The sequence below is a fragment of the Rosa chinensis genome, chromosome 1, assembly GCF_002994745.2.
Source record: "Rosa chinensis cultivar Old Blush chromosome 1, RchiOBHm-V2, whole genome shotgun sequence".
NCBI classification, from domain to species: Eukaryota; Viridiplantae; Streptophyta; class Magnoliopsida; order Rosales; family Rosaceae; genus Rosa; species Rosa chinensis.
The window spans coordinates 46,204,030-46,227,020 of record NC_037088.1 but is presented as its reverse complement, the minus strand read 5'-3'; the positions used below and the strand labels follow the sequence as shown (position 1 = coordinate 46,227,020).

At 37.2% G+C, this 22,991-nt stretch overlaps 3 protein-coding genes and 1 long non-coding RNA gene across 7 annotated transcripts; 1 reads left to right on the top strand and 3 right to left on the bottom strand.

Annotated features, from left to right (window-relative positions):
* Window positions 1-31: 31 nt before the first annotated feature.
* LOC112180679 (cell division protein FtsY homolog, chloroplastic) lies at window positions 32-22,991 on the bottom strand. Of its 3 annotated transcripts, XM_040516490.1 has the most exons (13): window positions 22,951-22,991; window positions 2,762-3,100; window positions 2,573-2,677; window positions 2,289-2,359; window positions 2,109-2,167; window positions 1,832-1,869; window positions 1,593-1,711; window positions 1,403-1,473; window positions 1,227-1,309; window positions 915-983; window positions 667-729; window positions 439-559; window positions 32-333 (listed from the first exon to the last, which is right to left on the bottom strand). In XM_040516490.1, the coding sequence occupies exons 2-12, from the start codon at window positions 3,065-3,067 to the stop codon at window positions 446-448; spliced, it is 1,098 nt and encodes a 365-aa protein (XP_040372424.1). In that variant the 5' UTR covers window positions 3,068-3,100; window positions 22,951-22,991; the 3' UTR covers window positions 32-333; window positions 439-445. The 3 variants fall into 3 exon arrangements, with proteins under 3 accessions (XP_040372424.1, XP_024175014.1, XP_040372425.1); XM_024319246.2 differs by having other exon boundaries at window positions 32-559; XM_040516491.1 differs by lacking the exon at window positions 32-333 and having other exon boundaries at window positions 667-739.
* Window positions 11,762-12,356, top strand: LOC121052189. The gene is made up of 3 exons (XR_005808341.1): window positions 11,762-11,902; window positions 12,139-12,205; window positions 12,298-12,356. It is a non-coding gene; the product is annotated as an uncharacterized LOC121052189 (long non-coding RNA).
* Window positions 17,262-18,504, bottom strand: LOC112180685 (cytosolic sulfotransferase 15). Its single transcript, XM_024319249.2, has one exon. The coding sequence runs from the start codon at window positions 18,454-18,456 to the stop codon at window positions 17,440-17,442; it is 1,017 nt and encodes a 338-aa protein (XP_024175017.1). The 5' UTR covers window positions 18,457-18,504; the 3' UTR covers window positions 17,262-17,439.
* Window positions 19,848-22,960, bottom strand: LOC112180669 (cell division protein FtsY homolog, chloroplastic). 2 transcript variants are annotated; one of them, XM_024319234.2, is made up of 11 exons: window positions 22,612-22,956; window positions 22,423-22,527; window positions 22,141-22,211; window positions 21,968-22,026; window positions 21,690-21,727; window positions 21,448-21,568; window positions 21,260-21,328; window positions 21,083-21,165; window positions 20,700-20,768; window positions 20,448-20,510; window positions 19,848-20,366 (listed from the first exon to the last, which is right to left on the bottom strand). In XM_024319234.2, exons 1-11 carry the CDS (start codon window positions 22,915-22,917, stop codon window positions 20,253-20,255), a joined length of 1,098 nt encoding a protein of 365 aa, XP_024175002.1. In that variant the 5' UTR covers window positions 22,918-22,956; the 3' UTR covers window positions 19,848-20,252. The 2 variants fall into 2 exon arrangements, 1 of the variants encoding a protein (XP_024175002.1); XR_002928399.2 differs by having other exon boundaries at window positions 20,298-20,366; window positions 20,599-20,768; window positions 22,612-22,960.

Genomic DNA, 22,991 nt, shown 5'->3' with positions numbered 1-22,991 from the left:
TGTGCACCTACATCAGGGGAAAAAAAAAGTATTTGGGAAATTAAACTGTTCATTTTTCACCACTGAAAACATACATTAAATCTTTAGGCGTCGGTAACAGAAAAGATATAGTAAATTACTGATATTACATTCAAAGGAATGAGTTGGATATCTTGGTGCCAAAAAGAACAAAGAATCAGTTCATCAAATGATCAATTGTAGTGTCATTGTCTACCCCTTGCTATCATGACCTCAATGAGCTGTAAACGTATAGAACTTAGACTCGCACCTCGACTCTGCACAGCAGCAATCACCTAGAACATTAAGTGCGCTGCAAGTCTTAACTCTGTTGCCCTGCGATTTTAGAAGTAACTTATTTTGCTTCCAGCCTACACTGATTTCTTTCTTCTGCTAATTGTACACTACCTCTTCAATTGGGAATGGACGTATGACACTCACCACCGGTCTATGAAAATATGGCATTCACAAAAGCCTCTGCATCAAAGGGTTGTAGGTCTTCTACACTTTCACCAACTCCCACAAACTTTACAGGGATGCCAAGCTCATTTACCACACTAACCTAAAAGAAGATACAATCTTAGAATTAGAAAAAGCTCTGAAAAATCCATGAGAATGATTTCAATGAATAAAATAAAAGATGATATGGGAGAGATAATGTGAACATACCACACAGCCACCTCTTGCAGAACCATCAAGCTTTGTCAAAATCAAACCAGTTATACCAACAATCTGTCATAATCTTCAAATTGTTAAAAGTCCACGCATTAACAGATTATTGTGTAGTACAAAAAGATAAGAGAAGAATAATATATTGCACCCAGAGTACGAAAAGTGATAAAGCATTCTTGAAACAAACATTATAGCGAGGAATAGCCAACCATTTTAAATGAGGAGACCAAAGATAAGAACATTACTTCATTGAATTCTCGTGCTTGTGGAAGCATGTTTAAACCAGTGGTCCCATCCAGAACTTGTAGGATCTCCTGTTCATTTCAAAAACATAGCATACTGTTAAACACAGAGAGAATTATTTCAGCATGCACATAGAAATACTACATGGCGAATTTTGTTCAAGTCACTAAATTTTTGACTACTCGGGTGAAATTTATAGTGAAAAATAATATACTGGAAGTGCATGTCATACATACATTATGAAACAATGTAGCTTAGGCAGAATTATTTTATTTAACCAAAAAAAGATGAAATTCTCAAACAGCTGAGCTTACATTAGGGGCACCAGGCATGACTTTGCCTACAGCTTTCTTGCATGCAATCAACTCTTCCATCAAGCTGTAATTAGTGTGCAGACCTGCAATTAGAAATAATGCTCCCACTCAGAATTAACCGGCTAAGCTCACAAAAGTACATTAACAGTTAAATATGAAAAAATTTCCAAACTTACGTCCAGAGGTGTCACATAAGACAATGTCATAACCTTGTTCCTTCCCTCTCTTCACAGCCTGAGAAATAACTATTCAGAAAGCACTTTAAGACTATATGTCAGTAATTACACCATGTCACTTGAATTCTTATAGACAAAACAAATGAAAGCAAATATGAGTTGATCTGTCTACCATTCAAGTTGCCTAGCTGTTGCTGCTTTGGCCTTCTCTTTTTCAGCCACAACTATCTCACAGCCAGTCCTCTCAGCCCATATCTCCAGCTGGTCACCGGCAGCAGCTCGAAACGTATCCCCTGCTGCAATCAATACCTGCACAATTTCAAACAACAAGGCAATTCAGACCACTCTTGTATGTTACCAGTCTTTCTCATATACTTCAAACCAAATCACTGCAGAAGGGAATTGACGATGAATAGATGAAAATCTCACCTTTGCCCTTTCATTTTTCAATCTATAAGCCAGCTTTCCTGATTGAGGATAGTTTATCAGATCATTATCAATTATCCACCATTTCTACAGTAGAATAACAATAGCTAAAATCTATATTAAAGTCTCTGATGCAATTTATTAAATGCATATGCCGCTATAAAGTTTGACCCAAAGTTCCTTAATATTATGTTTAGCCCATCTCCTGTAAGTTTTCCCAATCAATTTGTCTCCTAAAACCTCAGTGGATTACTTGACACAAGCTCAGTTCAATTCTTACCGAGAGACGTTGTCTTCCCACCTCCATTAACCCCAACAATCATAACCACAGCCGGTGTCCTGATGACATGATAAAAATAAAACCCGCATCAACTCCAAGAAGAATCAAAATCAGGATTGGCAAAAAAATCTCAAACACCGAAAATTCTATAAAAAAAAATAAAAAAAAAGAGTGCAGGACCTGTATCCAAGTTGAAGCTCAGTTTTCCCTTCTATAGTCAACAAATCCAGCACATTCTTCTTCAACGCCTCCTACAATCACCTCCACATTACATTTAACTTCCACACTAATTAACTAATCAACCCTTCATTTCCTTGCTCAGCAAATTCAGAGCCATCCACTCAAATTAGTCACATACAAGTATATAACAACATATGGCACCAAGTTCGGAAATTTTTCGGAACCCGAATAGCCTAATGAATCAAGCATCATATATACATAGAAACATATTGAATTGCCAATACCTTTATTTCACTTCCAGACTTGAGCTTTCCAGCTACTATATCCTCCCTCAAACTCTCCACAATCTTAATGGTGATCTTGGGCCCAAAATCCGATACCAGCAGAGCCTGAACAGCCCAATTCAAAACCCTAGTTACCAAAATTACACCTCAACCAATTACAGAAAATCAGAAATTTCCAAATTTGTTCACCTCTTCAAGCTCGTCGAGGACTCGATCGGTGTCGGCGAGGTTCCAGTAGAGGAGGAGCTCGTCGATGACGGCGAGATTGTCGCGGGTCTTGGAGAACCCGGAGAAGAGCTTGTCCACGTCGCTCTTGGCCTTCTCCTTTATGAGGCGTCCGAGACGGTTGAAGAACCCGGTTCCGGCCCGGCATTGGAACCCGGAAGACGCGGGTCCGGTCGGGGCTAGGAGGAGGCGGCGGTGGTGGTTTTGGGGCGGTGCGGGTTTGGAGAGGAGTGAGAAGTGAGAGAGGGAAGAAGGCAAAGGCGAAGCCATTTGCTCTTTTGAGCTTTCAGCTGAGACTGAAACCTGTTTTGTGTAAATTATCCAGTGTTGGCGCCTCATGAAACGACGCCGTGTGAGATTAGTTTTGTATAATTTTCTTAAACCATCTCTTAATGTTGGTCAACTCTCTTGCATGGGATCCGAAATAAGTTTTGTATTGCCTCCACGGATAACCTACATGAAATTCCATATGTAACTAGCAAATTTTTATATGGTATAAGGATTATTAATTATCATGTTTCTGGGGCCACAATACAGACTCAATTTTCATTATCTCACTCTGAGTCTAATCTTATACGCATTTTTCTTATTGTTTCATATTCTGGTGTGTCACTTGTGCATTTGTGCTTTTTGTTGTTGTCATTTTAGGATATATGAAACATATTAGGCCATTTCTAACTGAAAGGGCTGAAAATAGTTCTTGAGCTAAATTTTTACCCTAAATTCTTCACTATTCATCGATGTGACATCAACGGTCTCCAACCCGTTAAGGCTAAATTATAGCCCTAAAATATATTTAAAAATTTGAATATGTTATATATATATATATATATATATATATATATATATATAAAAGTAAAAATGGAATTAGAATTGGTCTACTTGTTTCATTTCATAATCCCTTTAAATAAGGAGAGAATTACAACGGAAATATCAATTACAATGATGACATTAAATGTTGATTGATCTGTAATCCTTGCTGATTGACGGTAATCACTAATTCATTGATTCCCTCTCCGTCAGTCACTTTGAAGAAGGCACTTAATGTGCTTTTCCTTTAACACTCCCCCTTGTGCCAAGTCAAAGACGAAATGGTGCATGAGTTGTTGCCTTACTAAAAACCTTGCCAAGTAACAATAAAAACCCTATAGGACAAAAAATACACCTTGGTCGAAAGAAAAGAGCACAACACACCTTTTACATTTGAGGATAATATGTGTGTGTTAGACTCCCCCTGACGTCTACACCTCCCCCTGATCCTCACATTTATCAAGGGAGCTTGAAAATTCTTCGCATTCCTATGTTTTTCACATGTTTCTCAAATATGACTTTAAGCAATGATTTGGTGAACAAATCTGCCACATTCTCCTCAGACCTTACTCGATTCACTTGAATCTTGAGGAGGGCTTGTTGTTGCTGATTGTAGAAAAACTTTGGCGATATGTGTTTTGTATTATCACCCTTGATATATCCTAGCTTCATCTGTTCGATGCAAGCTGCATTATCTTCATAAATGCAAGTAGGCTCTTCAGTGGTAGAACTCAAACCACTAGTCCCTCGAATATGTGTAATGATAGCTCTTAACCATACACACTCACGAACCGCCTCATGTAGAGCAATGATCTCTCAGTGGTTCGAGGAGGTAGCCACAAGTGTTTGCTTGGTTGATTTCTAAGATATCGTCGTGTTCCCAATGGTAAATATATAACCAGTTTGGGAACGACCTTTATGTGGGTCAGAGAGGTACCCAGCATCAGCAAAACCAACCAAAACGTCATTTGGCGTTTCGGTGTAGAGAGTGGCGCTTTCGCCATCAACATTTCCTTTAGGGATTGTAGTTCCATCTGCAGTCCCTCTTGTCTCTCTGTAGGGAAAGAACAGTCCCAAGTCAATGGTTCCTTTTAGATATTGGAAAATATTCTTGATACCATTCCAATGACGCTGCGTTGGCGCTGAGCTAAATCTAGCTAACAAGTTCACTGAGAATACAATGTCTGGTCGAGTACATTGGGCTAAGTACAATAATGTGCCTATTGCACTTAGATAGGGAATTTCAGCTCCCAACACCTCTTCATCATCTTCCTTTGGACGAAATGGATCTTTCCTTGCATCCAAAGTTCGACCGATCATGGGAGTGCTAGCAGGATGCACTTTGTTCATGTTAAATCGCCTAAGCATCTTCTGGACATACGCAGACTGGTGAATTAGTATTCCACAAACTAAGTGTTCTAGTTCAAAGCCTAGACATAATCGAGTTTTCCCAAGATCCTTCATCTCAAATTAGCTAGCGGTTTCTCTTATTTCATCTAGAGTACCTATTATGTTCATATCATCGACATACACTGCTGCAATTACAAATCCGGAACTTATTTTCTTTATGAATAAGCAGGGGTATAATTCAGCGTTCTTATATCACATCCCAATTAAGTAGTCACTTAGACGGGTATACCATATCCACCCGGATTGTTTCAATCTGTAAAGTGAGTGTTTCAACCTAATTGCAAACGCACTTCGTGTTTAAAGTCACTTGACTTGGGTAATGTAAGGCCATGAGGCACTTTCATATATATCTTTGAATCAAGATCCCCATAGAGATATGCAGTAACCACATCCATGAGCTGCATTTCCAGTCCTTCGGAAACGACCAAGCTAAATAAGTAGCGGAATGTTATAAAGTCTATTACGGGTGAGTATGTCTCCTCGTAGTCAATTCCAGGGTGTTGTGAGAAACCTTGCGCCACAAGACGAGCCTTGTACCTTGGGACTTCATTCTTCTCATTACGTTTTCTAACAAAGACCCATTTATGTCCTACAGGCTTTACACTTGGTGGGGTTAGCACTACCAGACCAAATACTTGTCTCTTTATCAGAGAATCTAATTCTGCCTGGATTGCTTCTTTCCATTTAGGCTAATCTACTCTTGGTTGATATTCTGCAACAAAGCGTGGTTCGATATCATCGTGCTCTATAATTTCTTGAGCAATAGTGTATGCAAATACATCATCAATGTGTATGAAAGATCTTTCTATCAACTCATACGCACTCTCATAATCCATTGAGATTTCTTTGTTCTCTGAAATCATTTCAAACATCATAGCGTCCTCCAGTATTGATTCATAGACATAACTATAATCAGAGACAATCTCATGAGAGGGATTCTCTACATTGATGATTAATGGGTCGGTTTGTGCCTTACTCGCCCTCTTCTTCCTTGGGTGAGTGTCAATCGAACCAAGTGGCCTCCCCCTCTTCCTTTGGGGAGCCACAGCCTCAACCACACCTCCACTAAGTGTGGTAGCAGTGCCTCTATCTGCGGCACCGTGCCCCTTGTTGGGGACTTCTAACCTTGCAGGTACATTTGCAGCTGGTATATATGATCTCGTCACTTTTGCGATATCAGTAAACGTATCAGGCATCGAATCTGCTACGTTCTAAAGATCGATTATTCTTTTCACTTCACTTTCACATTATGAAGTACGGGGATCAAAATGAGACAGAGTGGGGACAAACCACAACAATTCCTGTCGTTCCCTTGGAAAATCCTTTTTCCTATCTCCCCCTAACGATGGGAAGACTGTCTTATCAAAGTGACAATCCTCAAATCTAGCGGTAAAGAGATCGCCTGTCAAGGGTTCCAAGTAGCGGATAATTGTTGGAGATTCGTATCCAACATAAATACTTAATCGTCTCTGAGGACCCATTTTGGTGTGCTGTAGGGGCGCAATGGGCACATATACTACGCAACCAAATATGCGTAAGTGTGAAATGTTAGACTCATATCCAGTTACCAACTGGTACGCAGAAAATGATTAGCTAGCAGTGGGTCTGAAGGGAATAAGTAAAGCTATGTACAATATTGCATAACCCCAGGCAGATATAGGCAGTTTGGTGCGCATAACCAGTGCCCTAGCCACCATCTATAGCCTTTTGATGGTGGCTTCTGCGAGACCGTTTTGTGTATGCACATGGGGTGCATGATGCTCCACATCGATCCTAATAGACATGCAATAATCATCAAATGCTTTTTATGTAAACTTTCCAGCGTTATCAAGCCTTATAGACTTGATAGGGTGATCAGGGTGGTGAGCCCTTAAACGTATAATCTGTGCTAGGAGTTTTGCAAATGCAGCATTTCTTGTAGACAATAAAGCGACATGTGACTAGCATGTCGAAGCATCCACCAGAACCATAAAGTACTTGAATGGTCCACATTCTGGATGGATAGGTCCACAGATATCTCCTTGTATCCTTTGTAAGAATGGAACGTTTTGTTTTGTGTCTTTTGCATAGGAAGGTCTTGATCCTTTTTTCGCTAAAGAGTAGGCTTTACAAAACGAGTGATGTGTCTTTTAAATAGTCAATGAGGCATAATGGAAGGGAGGTAGTGCTTCTGGTACTTCAGAAGGCAATGGCTGCATTTGAGCAGTACTAGGACCGACACCTTGCAGTGTGGCGTATTTTTCTCCCATTATATTTTTCACTCGAAATAAGGGATGTACATGTGAGTTTTTTAAAATACGGATCATCATGTCAAGACCGGGGTGCCCTAGGCGGTCATGCCAAAGCCTGTATGAGTCAGTGTCCCACATCTCATTGTTGGTGACAGCATAGGATTCAATGATCCGAATAGTAGTGAGGTACAGTCCACTAGATTGACTCATTAGTTTCACTAAAATGTGTTTCCTTCCACATTCATTAGAGGTAATATAAAGGTACTCAGTTCCATTCTCACATTGTGTTTCTACATGATAACCGCTAGCACGAATATCTTTGAAACTTAACAAGGTTCGATTAGCTCTTGGTGAGTATTTCTATTTAGGTAGAATGACAATCTTTTCATTCTAATAATTTTTTCTTTTTCTAGATGTATTGCTTTACATCTTTATAATGCTATTTAAAACCATATAAATATGTGTAGTAAATAAAATCGAATAAATTCAATTGCTTCAGAATAAAATCTGAAATTTATTAATAAGCCAACGATAATCAAATCAAGATCTTGTTCAGAAATCTAATTTATCAAACCATTATTAAAAATAAACTTTAAGACCACGCAATAGTCTAATTAAAAATGAGGCATTATGCCTTTACAACTGTCTTTCGAAAATAAATAGATAAAGAAGATCAGTCAAAATCTAGTGCATCCATTGACAGAGCAAGTTCCTTATTGTCATTGAAGTATGCAATTGTGAGGTTGACATCTGGGTCATGGCCTCCTTCTTCCATATAGTGAGTCTATTGTTCTTTAGACTCCCTATTCCTCTTGTAAGTGGCTACTACTCTGTTGCTTGCTTGGCAGTTCTTATACCAATGCCCAATGATTTCACACCTATAGCATGGTTCATTGCCAACTCTTTCTTGTTTGACTGAAGATTTCTTAGGTGCCCTTGCACCTTGTTTCCATGACCCCTACGTCCCTTTCCAAGTGGTGCATTGTTGCCATGTGGATAGAGATCGGCACGTCCAACTCCCTTTGCATTGGGGTTTTTTCCACCTTTCATTTTGCCATAATTATCCTCGGGAATTTTCTTTGTCCTAATGGGCCTAACATTGTTATTCAAGAGAATCTCATTATGCCTCTCAACCACTTGCAGTAGGTTGATCAGCTTATTGAAGGTTGTGATTCTTTTGTTGTCATACTCCAGCTTATACTAGTTCGCTAGTATAAGCGCTGAAGTGGGAAAAGTGGAAAGAGTCTTCTGGATTATATCATCTTCTATGAGTTCCTTTCCACAGAAATTGAGATGTGCCTTTAGGCGCAACATGTTCTTGTTGAAGTCATTAACCCTTTTGTAGTCAAGCAAGCGGATTTCATTCCATTGAATGGTCAGTTCTGGGAGCAAAGTGTCATGAATGTTCCCAAAACGTCCCTTAAGGGCATCTCACAGTTCTTTGGGTGTCTTCAACTGAAGGTACTCCCAGCGTAGGTTAGGATCAATACGTCGCCTTAGAAACATTAAGGCATTTGCTTTCACCTTGTTAGACATCGTCTTTGGGGTTGGTAATGGTGGCAGTGTAATCTTTTGCCACAAAGGTAGTTTCCATATCGGAAACCCAATGATGGTACTCAAGTCCTTCTGAGTCCAAGATGTCAAATTCAGGTCGAGTTGGATCAACCATCTACAGAAACAAGAGGGAAGATATAAATTACACAGTTATTAAGACATCCACGTGAATTATTTTCCAAAAATATGAATTAGATTTCAAGACCAAGATTCGTAATGGTCACATTTTTTTCCGATGCTATGTGAAAATACTTTATCACAGTAATTATGTGTTTATAATGCACATGAATTTTCATTATCATGGCAAGATGCAATTTATATGTAGCATGCTAAATAAGGAATAACCATAGCATATTTAAACATAGCAATGATAGCATATATAAAAATAAATTACATGGCATGCTCAAATTTCACAAATATACAACAAATATATGCTACACATAATAGATCTTGCGAAAAAAAATATAAACAATAGCATAATATAAAAGCATCCTTAGGAATAATTATATAAACGTAAATAAAAAAAATCACAAAACATGCTCAAAATTTCATAAATAATAAAATTATATATATATATATATATATATATGGCATGTTCAAAATAAAGTATAAACCATAGCATAATTAAAACATGCTTAAACATAATTATGTAACACATAAATAACAAGACATGCTTAAAATGATCAAAATTATTTAACTAAACATGCTCAAAAATTCTAATTATAAACAATTAAATATTGGTATGAAAATAAAATAAAAGAGAACATACTTGGTTTTGAGAAAAAAAAAAATCCTAGCGCACCGTGATGATGTAGGCGTGCGTAGCAATGTTTTTTTTTGCTTCTGCTGGACCTGCTGATTTGTTGGGCTAAGAATTAGCACTTTTTTTCTTCTTCTTCTTTTTTCTGCCAAAAGTGGGCCGTAGGGCCTGTTTCTTTTTTCTTTTTCTTTTTTTCTGGGCCGCTTCTTTTGTTTCTCCCTTTTTTTTTTCTTTGGGCCGGGTCACCTTTTTTTTATCTCTTTTTTTTTTTGTTCTTCTTTCTTTTTACGCGTCTTCTTCTTCCTCCTTGGCAGGGCTGCTGCGTCGAGGTCGATATGGTGGTGTGGAGGTTCAGTTGTTGACTGATCCGGTCAGGTCTAGTGCTGCAGGTTGCAGGCTGTCTGGGTCTGATTTCGTCCGGCATGCAGGTCGTCGCTAAGGTCGCTGAGAATACCGGAGGTTGTCGCTGAGATCGCCGATGATCTGAGGAGGTCCATTGATGTCGTCTGGTCCCGGACAGTGATCTGGAGACGTCGAGAGATGGTGGTTGTGACAGTGGAGAGCGCCGGCGTAGGGCTCCTGCAGGTCTGGACGAGGCCGGTACGGAAGAGCAAGTAGGGGTGTTGCTGCGTCGGGGCTGGGACCGGTACTACGTCGGAGATGGGCTGCAGGTGAGCGACTGGAGAATAGGGCTGTTATTGTACCATTCATAATAACGCCTTCTGGATCGGTCTCTTCTGAGGGAGCCGTTATTGTACCATTCACAAAACCCAGCTTGTTCTTGGAATTCAGAGCTAAAGTCATAGCCCTCTTCTATCCTGCATAATTGTCTCCATTCAGAGGTTTAGAGACTAGGACTAGCCCTGAATGATGGGTGTAATAAGGATTAGAAAGGTTTGATTTTGACATTTCGGATATAGGAGGATTAGAGGAATCGGCATGTGATTTGTCGTGGTCTTTTGAAGGTGGAATATCGTCTTTACCCATGTTGGTTGGGTTGGTGAGAGACTACAGAGCAAGCTTGCTACACGAGAAGATAAAGCGCAGCAGGGAAGAAGAAGAGTCAGGATCTAGTCCTGCTCTGATACCATGAAAGAAGGAGAAATCAATGGATTGAAGTGATGATTTCATTAACATAGAATCGTATCCTTTATACAAGTGTGATTACAAATTGTTCCTACAAGTCAGGAATCTATTTACCACCTAAAATACATACAAGGAAGGCCACAGCTATTGTACAATTCAAATGATAGAGCAATCTGCAATAATATGGCAGATCACTTTCCTTACAAGAAGGTTACATAAGAATGCAAAGAGATGCTGCTGCTCCAGAAGGTCTGTGTGATATTGCCATGGAAGCCTCTTACCCCACTGCGTAATGTACCATTGAAATCGAATCAAAGCCTACTACCATTGTAGGTATATACTCGTCATGATATTATGTACATGATCTTATGTGTGTAATACTAAGAAAATACATTAGTAAGAAAAGTAGTAAGTTTCATGAATGATAGAAACTAGTGTCGCCATGTATGAAATCAAACCATTATATCCATAGAAATATATATATATATATTGTTTTAGGGAATCAAAAATTGAGAGGAATTTGCTATGTATTCTCATTGATAATAGAGACCTTTTTATATAGAGGTACCTTATTACTAACTCTTGATAGCTATCATAGGCAACAATAGATTAACTCTGTCGTAGCAATCTTCTAGGCAAGATTACCTTATGGGAATTCTAGGCATGCACGTCTTCCATATATATTAATATATATCCCTTGTTTAATTGTAACCAAGGATGATTATGCCCTTCCTTTCTTGCTCCACCATAAGACTTAATTGCATGGACAATTATATATATATATATACACACACACACACACACACACCTTCCTTGATATTCGCGAGCAAAGCAATTGTCTCCTTACCCAACTTGTTTGCGTCCTTGCAGAGTCTTGACATTCAAGCAAACAAATCACCATTAATTATCAAATCTTTGATAATTACTAGTAAATCAATGAATATTTAGATTTGCTTCAAGATTGCTTGGCCTCCAAGTAAGCTTTATTTAGCCTCTAAACAATATATTCCAAACTTATCGCAAATATATAACTTGGGCCATGGATATTGGCCCGGATTTCTTCGAGTCCCCCTTGTCGGGAAAAAATGTTAATTTTGGGTTCAAATAGGGTGGACGTAGATACTGGGGGAGAGGGATTGGAGCAAGACCACACTTGCTCTTAGGAGATGCTTCTGTATCAACGCCCAATTTCCTTTTCTCATCAGAGAGATTTGATCAAACAGCAAAGCTACTTAGTTTTGGGGATGAATTCAGGTCTTCCTTTTTTCTCATCAGCTTCTCTAATTTCATATCAGAGGGCTGAATTCATTTTTAGGTTTTCTATTATGTGTTTATTAATACTTTATTTTATGACTGCTTCTGGGAATTGAAGGAGGAAGGGGGAAGGGGCAAAATCCATGTCTTGGTAGTGAGACTAGCTAAGGTGATTGCAGGAAATAGGCTAATACGTCAAGAATAAGCTAATGGGTTCCATCATTCTTTTTGTGCAGAAAGATATTCAAGGGAGGATTGACAAAGAACAAGCGGTTCTTTGCTTTGCTCAGCTCACCGGCATTGGTAAGTACTCATTGAATTGAGTCACGATCCTCTTTAATATTTTCATTTCAATCCTTTCATTTTAAACAAAAGTCTTTCAATTGCGCATGCAGGTTACAATTCTGAGTTCAATTGCGTCTGAATTTGGTTTGAATGTTGGAGCTTTTGGGATTAATTTGGGTTTGTTTCTGTTGACAACTACAGATGCAAAGAGGGAAACTCTATGTTGGATATTATGTGGCTACAAAGGGGTTCTCTGCTTTGCTTATCGCCATTGGTAAGCACTCAATGGGTATCTGATTGGTTATTTAGCAATGTGGTATGAAAGTGAAACTTTTCTGTATAATTCCATTCTTCTTGCTTTCTTATCGATTTTTTGTGGGTGAGTGAGTGTAATAGATTTGGTTACTTAATTGGATGAATAGACATTTCTATAAGTTCAAAACTGTGGCTATGGTTAGAATATGTAATATACATATTGAGTGATGAACTTTTATTAGTTGATTGATTGATGTTAGTTGCTGACATTGACTGATCTATGGAGAATGTTAACATATATGAATGTGTTAGTTTTTTCTGAATTTCAAGGAGTATGGCTTTTTCTATTTTGTCTTTGTATGTTGCTGCTTCTGTTTTGGCGTTTTCTATTGGTTTTCTCCCGGGTTGTGAAATTCATGGTCAGGTTTTTGTGTAATTATTTGTTTTATCTGCAGAAAAGGTTTCAAACAAGGCATATTCAGAGTTTAAACAGAATATACAAAAGATATTGGACAAGAAGAAGATAAAGAATCATAATAGGAACAATAGTGATGTCTTTGTAGGAACAAAAATTTACGCCATCCGCATTGTTTAGATATTGTTCTTTTATAGTGGAAATTTATTATCTTGATCTTTCTTTGTTATCAGTATCATTAGTACAATTGAGAGTGGTGCCTCAACGTGTGTTGGGGTTGGGTTGGGTTGGGTATTCACTCATGATTCAAGTAGTTGAGAAGCTACAAGTACATTGTTTGGTTGCCCGTGCTGCTTTTACATATTATTTAGTTTCAAATACTGTATTATTATTTGTTGAGTTCATATAATGAACAGGTTGCCTTATTGTGTATATAGCTGTAATAAGTAATCAATTTTTCTGTTTTTTGTTCTACAGATATCAGGAACAGTGAGCTGTCAAAATCTCCAAGTATTTCAAATTTAGGTACAAATGTTTGAATCATGTTATTAGGATTGCAAGTATTAATCTCTATGTAAATAGATATTAGTTTTATGTGGAGTTGATTATTGTTCATATATGAATGCTGTCAGATTGCAGGAGCAGTGAATTATTAAGTTATTGTCAATTTGTTTGTTGTCAGTCTGTTAGCTTGAACTAATGTTATCAGTTTTCAAATTAATTTACAAATTATTATTACAAAGAATAATTATCTAAACTTTTAAGTAAATTACATCTTTGGATACAGTGATGGCATCGAAAGCTGTGTCAAGAGAAACAAAGAGAATGCTAGGACAGTGTGATGGCATTCAGAATTCTGCTTCAACGAGAACTGATAGCTCAAGAAGATCAAAGATGTGGAAAACAGGTAGACATATCTGATATATTTGGAGATGTTAATTTGTATAAATAGTTTTAGCAAAAACTGTTGTCTGTTTACAGGTATAAATTAACTGACATTATTTAAATTTTGATTATAGCATGTCAGCAACAAACGGCTGAAGCATCAAATAGTTTCTGTGGAAATGACGAACAAAATTCTTCTGTACTTCACCTCAACGAGCTGCCATTGTGTATACCCTTTATATTCCATTAATAATAGAAAAATGATATGATCATGTTCATTTTATATGGTGTACTGATGAAATTTTTGTCAGTCATTGTTTGGTGACAGACTAACAGATTGAAAAATTGAAAATGGATCAATCTAAGCTCTACTTGAGGAAAAATGGGTTGAGACTGACTGGCAATAAGGACAACCTCGTTTAATGGATTAATGAGCATCTAGAGTAACCTAAATTTTTTATTTGTTATTTTTTAAAAAAAAAAAAATTGTCAAGGTTGTTTATATAGTTCAGGATTTTCAATGGTGCTGGTGAGAGGTGAGAAAAAAGAAGAGAAAGTTGATACAGGCAAGAAAAGAACTCTCCGGGCAAAGGAGGTTGTTGACAAGGAACTACTGCCAGTATATTTTCAGATACATTCTTGTAACTTTTGGTTTCTTTATAATTCTGGAATATCATCATCAATATGTCTGCTATAAGAAAGAATTTACTCAATGAAAAAGTTGTTTGAGTTTTTGTAATTGTGGATTTTGTACTTAATTAGTAGAACCAATAGTCTATACTTTTTATTACTTATCTTTTTGTAAATATGGATTAAATAGCTTTCACTTTTCGTGATGTAGGACGAGATTTCAACCAATTTCAACAAAGAATCTGGAAAAGAAAGAAGCGTCTCTACATTAAGAAGAATGATTTGAATATTGGAAATTGGTATTCAAATAGGCTTCTTAATGATGAAATTAATCATAAATTACTCTATTGGATATATCGGGATTTTCGAGCAAAATCTTGGTTGAGATTCCAAATACTTATTTGCGTAATATTCTTTAGTATCTAGGATTTTATTTTTGATTTTTATTTAATCAAGTTTAATTAGGTTTCCTAGTTTTAGTCTACAATAAATTCTTCTTTATGTTTTCTAGTTTTATTAGGTTTATGCTATGTGCCCTATATAAGGGACCTCTTAGATTGTAATTTTCATTCAAGTTATCAATAAAAAACCAAATATTAGAGAAGTTTATCTGTGTTTCTTACGGTTGTGCCCGTAATTGCTAGTGGATTCTAGCTCATCTCATATGGTTTTCGACGCTTGACGGAGCCTCTTACTATCATGTTCACGCTTCCCGCATCATTTCGTTTACAATCACAGAATCTTATAGAGTTTTGATAGAATTTCCTAAACTTCCATGTGGAACAGTAAGATACAAAAGTAAACTTAGCCTATGTATCACAATAGTGCTAGAGCCAATAAGATATAAGGGTCAACCCCAATCTCTACAATTCACAATTGTGGTTGTCCTAGGCCCATGCATTTTTTTTCACCCTGTGGAAAATTGAATTTTCAACCAACCCTTTAGCTGATGTTCTGCAGACTGGATTTGGATCCAACATGGCCTGATAGATTCAAACAATATGATGCATTCAACTTTGGAACTGACCAAACAATGATAGATAAAAATTTCATTGAACCTATTTCATTTTGCAGATTTTAAGAAATTAAAGTTGAATCAGCTTTGGAACTGATTTTGGGCAATTCTGTTAGGTTTATAGCTAACAATTGATCTTGACTACATGACCTGCAACTGCCTCTTCAATCCAAGTATGATCTCTGAAATTGATGTTCCAATTGTTTACATGTTGTTCCAAATGTTAATATTATGTAATTCAACTACCAATTGTCTTAATTTATGAGCTTCCCACAACTTCATTTGCAACTAAAAGTTATAGATATACTCATCTCTTTCTAGAATGTTTCTTTCCTAAAAAACCTTATTCACAACTTCTTTTCTACTACCGTTGAAGTAGCCAAATTCTTTGATTCAAAATTTGCTTCAATTTTCAAGGAAGTTTCTGCTATCTCTTTTGTTAGTTAAATTGTGTATACTCATACAAAGACTCAGAAATTTGAGGACATTGAGAAAGAATTTACATCAGCAAGTGATAATTCAACAAAGTCTGTTGATTCTATATTATCATATCAATTACTTAACCTCAAAGCAATTTTTTTGCAGACTTACTTCAACTGAATCATATCATTCACGAGGCATCAGGCAAGCTATGTTGCTGCGTTTCCTTACTCCCCATATTTCTTGGTAAGTATTAACACGTGCTCTATATATCATTTTTGGTAAGAAGAAGAATGTACTGCTTCATCTCATACCCTCGCTTTTATAATTTTGTAGTATCATTAAATCAATTCAAAGTAGTTTTGGTGTTTAATATCAACTTCTAGAAATTGAAGAAGACAATGCTCTAGCTCTTGCTATAATTCCATATTAGATTGAGAAATATTTGTCAAATATGCATTGTGTAATTTAATGATCAATCATTTTACCTTACAGGGACTGTGGTAGAACTTCAAAATGGCAATGATGCACTGAACCTCAGGAGAGATCCAAGATTTTGGTCAGTTTTTGGAGGAATCTTTAGCATTGTTTTAGAATAAGTGGCTGCTAAAATTTGATCCAAAACTGTTTCATTCAGTTATCTAAAATTCTGCTCTTAAGTGAGTTTTTTCTTTCTAAATTTTGTGTATTAGTATATTAACATGTGAATGAAAATAATTTGGCTTTAAATAAGTTTCAATTTGAATGGAGATCAAACTAATGATGTCCCCTGATGCTAAGGTTTTCTTTAGCTCAATCAAGGCTTCTAATTCATTGATAATGCTAAATCCCGCGGCAGAGCGCGGGCAAAATTTCTAGTGTTATATTTGACAAAGACGTTGCTCTACAAACAGTAAATTAACAAGCAAAAAGTGAACAAACACAAAAGGAAAAAGAGAACGAAATAAAGAAAGGAAAAGACTTTGGAGAAGGAAAAGCAAACTGTGGTGGATTTCTCAGAAACATTGTGTTCCCAGGAGCAACTAATAATTTAGATGTGCTGGATCTCACAACAAATCAAACATTTTATCGTGCATGGACAATCATTCATTCGAGTGGGTCGGCTTGAACTTTCTTCTTTGGCATCAAATTATTTGAGTTGAAATTAACGTGGTTTTATTTTCTGATTCCTTTGTATGAGGAGCGCTTTAGAGATAATCAGCTTTTAGACCAACCTTCCATCACATGCCCGCTTCAAAATTGTGGATTTGAGATTAAAGTTGTTGGGGTTACCTTGGTTAATTGATACACCTTTGAGATTTCGATCATGTTGCTACAGTATTAAGACATTGAACCTCTTTTATTAAAGGTGTCATGAACGTACCATTCCTGGAAATCTAGCTAAATGCCGGTACCCAATTGCAAGTTGAAGATTTGGAAGGAAATATATTACATTATAATGGCATTACACACGATTTGGAAGGAAATATTTAATTTATTTTATTGAAAGATAAAAACTTACAAGATGGAAACCTTACATTTATTTATTGAAATGCTTAGCCCTTTGCAGGCTAGGAAAGTAGACACAAAAGCAGACACATACCATCATCAACGGTGAAATAAACCAGAGAGCTCCATTAACGGGACCCCTAACTAATTCTGCTGGACAGGATTTGCTACATCTGGAATCACTTTGAATGTCAAGCCTGAACCACCCAATTTTTCTTCTATGACTTTGGACATTCTCTCCTCCATCTTAGGGGTCAAATAGTTAACCCAATCTCCCACCTCAGCTTTTCTGAAAAAGACCTTATTCTCAAACTTCGACATGCGAATCATGCCAGTTTTGTTGACCTCCAAAGCCTTCAAGGACTCAAAAGAACAGAGCTTTGCTATATCTTCAATCACACCATTTCTCTCCTCCTCCATAGTGAAAGGGTAGTCTAAAAACTCGGCCAATCTTTTCAAGTGCAACACAACATCTTCCTTCATGTCCTCGTACTTGAAGAATAACACATTCTGAGGTCTTTTCAAGCTCTCTTTCCAGTACTCCAACACATGATCCCAAAATGGACCATACGGACTCATGCCTTGGCAATACATATCAAAGGCCTCATCAAGCGACAGTGGAGCTTGATGTTGTGGCTTGATTTTGTTAGCGAAATGCCAAGCAGAAATAAATGTGTCAAATGGGTTTCTGCAAACATAAACGATCTTACAGTTGGACTCTGTAATTGTACCCAAAGAAGGAAAAGGAATATGAGTCCCAAAGAGTCTTGGCTCAGGAAACTTGGAGAGATCAGGAACCAGCTGGTTGTTTGCATAGAGATGTAACTCAAAGTATGGCACAAGATCATGAGGGTTGGAAGTGAGCAAGGGATGGGTCTTTATTGCAAAACGGTGTCGATTCACAACAGCAAAAGTCAAGGCTTTCAACCATGTTGTTCCGGATTTGGGTAGGGTGGCCACAACTATGTCGGAGTCCCTAGCTTGGAAGTGCTTTTGGAAAGAGATTACGGCTTCGATTGCTTGTGTTTCCCACCAAAAGCCTTGGAATTGATATAGGTGGAGGGTTCTCCAGCCTCTTTTTTTGGGGAGAGAAAGGAGGAGTTCCTTGCACTCATTACCAAGGTATTTTTCTTCATCGTCAGCCGGTTGATTTTCAGTCATGGTATTATATTGATGAGGGAGTGGTAGCTAGAAATTGGATCCGGCATGAAAATTAGCTCACACAGACACCCACATATATCGTGAATCAGCTGCTAGCTGAATGTAACCTCCTGAGTGCCACGTGCCTTGGGCCCACATGACCTGTGCATTTCAGAATCTACCATCCAAATCACGCATTAGTTCTTTTATTATTTTCCTCAGCCCAAGTTTTTCGTGCCATTTTTTTAGGGTGCGGCTATTGCCACTCTATTATTTTCTTTGTTCACCCTACTTGCTCATTACACCCTACATTTTAATTTTAATTATTAAATTTACTTATTGAACCTATTTCTCTTTCCAAGAATATCCTTATATGACATATCCAATTGAAAAATAAATATTTTTAACGAAAATCTCTCATTTAATTTATACTCATAAATAAATTAAAATTTATTAAAGTTTCCTAATAAAATCATAATCTGATTTACTCCCATTTTTTTAATTTTTTTCTTTCAATTTCAATGTTCTCTATTTCAATCTATGTAAAAAGATTAGTAAATTTACAACTATGATCAATGAAGAAGAGATTGATGTTTTTTTCTTCGTGTTTTAAATTTTTACTTTCGGTGTTCACAAAGAATATTGCAAAGATTTTGATGAAGTTAAAGGTTATAATTTTGTGAATTGAATAACGAATTAACGATGAGGAGGCGACAAAAAGACAAAAAAATAGTAATAAATTCAAATTTGAGTGGAGAAGATAAAGATTAATGTTATCCAATGAGAAATTAAGTAGTCTTTGTATTTAATTAATTACTTATATATTTATTTTTTCTTACATATTTGGATTTTAGAAAATTAATGTACTTATTAGTCATTTTACACTTGGGTAATATAGTCTTTCAATAATTAAAATATTTGTAGGGTGAACTAAGAAAATGGTAGGGTGGCAATAGCCGCACCCTATTACATCCTAAAAATAATTAAATTCTTAATCGGTGGATCTAAAACCTTTTCCTGAAATGGGTCGGATCAGAGTACAACGGTATGTCATATTATTGATTACTAATATTTTTCTGCTCTATGCCTCTGTGATTCATTTTTAATTATTTTTATACATTAAAAATAATTAATTAATTCTTAATTGGTGGGTCAGATCTAAAGACTATTGACCCATTTCAAAACTCAATAAAACTTTCAAAACTCATTAGCAATAAAACTGTATTTCTTCGCCGCAGACAACTGTATTACCGGGCAATTGATTTATACTTCCTAGAAATCATCGTCCAGATTCTGAGGCCCCTTGTCACAAAAATAGCTGCAGTCAAGGCGTTATCAATATTAACAACTCCACACAATCAGAAAAAAAGAAGGAAAAAAGAAAAGAAGAAGAAGAAGAACTAAAGCATTTGGGAAATTAAACTCTTCATTTTTCACCACTGAAGGCATACATTAAATCTTTAGGCATCAGAAACAAAGATACGGTAAATTACTGATATTACATTCAAAGGAATGAGTTGGATAATTGGTGCCAAAAAGAATAAAGAATTCAGTTCATCAAATGATCAATTGTCTACCCCTTTCCTATCATGATCTCAATGAGCTGCCAACGTATAGAACTTAAGACTCACACCTCAACTCTGCACAGCAGCAATCACCTAAAACATTAAGTTGTGACGCTGCAAGTCTTTAACTTTGTGGCCTGGTGCTTTTAGACGTAACTTATTTTGCTTCCAGCCTACACTGATTTCTTTCTTCTGATAGTACACTACCCCTTCAATTGGGGATGGAAGTATGACAGTCACCACCCCTTTAGGCTATGAAAATATGGCATTCACAAAAGCCTCTGCATCAAAGGGTTGTAGGTCTTCTACACTTTCACCAACTCCCACAAACTTTACAGGGATGCCAAGCTCATTTACCACACTAACCTAAAAGGAATACAATTGTAGAATTAGTAAAAGCTCTGAAAAATCCATGAGAATGCTTTCAATGAATAAATGTGAACATACCACACAGCCACCTCTTGCAGAACCATCAAGCTTTGTCAAAATCAAACCAGTTATCCCAACAATCTGTCATAATATTCAAAATGTTAAAATTCCACACATTAGCAGATTATTGTTCAGTACAAAGAGATAAGAGAAGAATAAAATATTGCACCCAGAACACAAAAAGGGATAAAGTACGCATCCTTGAAACAAACATTATAGCGAGGAATAGCCAACCCTCTTATCTAAGAAGACCAAGGATAAGAATGTTACTTCATTGAATTCTCTTGCTTGTGGAAGCATATTTAAACCAGTGGTCCCATCCAGAACTTGTAGGATCTCCTGTTTATGTCAAAAACATGACATACTGTCAACCTATCATCTTATATTTTGTTCAAGCCACATAAAAATACTACTAAAATCCCATATACACGGCGAATTTCATTCAAGTCACTAAATTCTCCGCTACTCATAGCGGTGAAATTTGTAGTGATAAAAGAATATACTGGATATGGTAACCTATCTTGCACATGGGGTATGGCATACGCACATTATGAAACAATGTAGCTTAGGCAGAATTATTCTCTTCAACAGAAAGTCTACTTTTTTAATTTAATAATAGAAACAAGATGAAATTCTCAAACAGCTGAGCTTACATTAGGAGCACCAGGCATGACTTTGCCTGCAGCTTTCTTACATGCAATCAACTCTTCCATCAAGCTGTAATTAGTGTGCAGACCTGCAATTAGAAATATATGCTTCTGCTCAGAATTAACTGGCTAAGCTCACAAAAGTACACTAACAGTTAAATATGAAAAATTTTCCAAACTTACGTCCAGAGGTATCACATAAGACAATATCATAACCTTGTTCTTTCCCTCTCTTCACAGCCTGAGAAATAACTATTCAGAAAGCACTTTAAGACTATATGTCAGTAATTACACAATGTCACTTGAATTCTTATAGACAAAACAAATGAAAGCAAATATGAGTTGATCTGTTTACTATTTGAGTTGCCTACCTGTTGCTGCTTTGGCCTTCTCTTTTTCAGCCATAACTATCTCACACCCAGTCCTCTCAGCCCATATCTCCAGCTGGTCACCGGCAGCAGCTCGAAACGTATCCCCTGCTGCCATCAATACCTGCCACAATTTCAAACAACAAGGCAATTCAGACCACACTTGTATGTAACCAGTCTTTCTCATATACTTCAAAACAATTCACTGCAGAAGGGAATTGACGATGAATGGATGAAAATCTCACCTTTGCCCCTTCATTCTTTAATCTATAAGCCAGCTTTCCTGATTGAGGATAGTTTAAGAGATCATTATCAATTAATAACCATTTTCAACAGCAGAATAACAATAGCTAAAATCTATATTAAAGTCTCCAAAGCGATTTATTAAATGCACATGCCACTATAAAGTTTGACCCAAAGTTCCTTAATCTTATGTTTAGCTCATCTACTGTAAGTTTTCACAATCAATTTGTCTCCTAAAACCTCAGTGGATTACTTGATACAAGCTCAATTCAATTCTTACCGAGAGACGTTGTCTTCCCACCTCCATTAACCCCAACAATCATAACCACAGCCGGTTTCCTGATGACACGATAAAAATAAAACCCGCATCAACTCCAAGAAGAATCAAAATCAGGATTGGCAAAACAATCTCAAACACCGAAAATTCTAAAAAAAAAAAAAAAAGTGCAGGACCTGTATCCAAGCTGAAGCTCAGTTTTCCCTTCTATAGTCAACAAATCCAGCACATTCTTCTTCAACGCCTCCTACAATCACCACAACACCACCACATTACATTTCACTTCCACACTAATTAACTAACCAACCCTTCATTTCCTTGCTCAGCAAATTCAGAGCCATCCACTCAAATTAGTCACATACAAGTATATGGCACCAAGTTTGGAAATTTTTCGGAACCTGAATAGCCTAATGAATCAAGCATCATATATACATATAAACATATAGGATTGCCAATACCTTTATTTCACTTCCAGACTTGAGCTTTCCAGCTACTATATCCTCCCTCAAACTCTCCACAATCTTAATGGTGATCTTGGGCCCAAAATCCGATACCAGCAGAGCCTGAACAGCCCAATTCAAAACCCTAATTACTAAAATTACACCTCAACCAATTACAGATAATCAGAAATTTCCAAATTTGTTCACCTCTTCAAGCTCGTCGAGGACTCGATCGGTGTCGGCGAGGTTCCAGTAGAGGAGGAGCTCGTCGATGACGGCGAGATTGTCGCGGGTCTTGGAGAACCCGGAGAAGAGCTTATCCACGTCGCTCTTGGCCTTCTCCTTTATGAGGCGTCCGAGACGGTTGAAGAACCCGGTTCCGGCCCGGCATTGGAACCCGGAAGACGCGGGTCGGGTCGGGGCTAGGAGGAGGCGGTGGTGGTGGTTTTGGGGCGGTGCGGGTTTGGAGAGGAGTGAGAAGTGAGAGAGGGAAGAAGGCAAAGGCGAAGCCATTTGCTCTTTTGAGCTTTCAGCTGAGACTGAAACCTGTTTTGGATAATGTATCGAAATGTTTACACTGTGTTGGC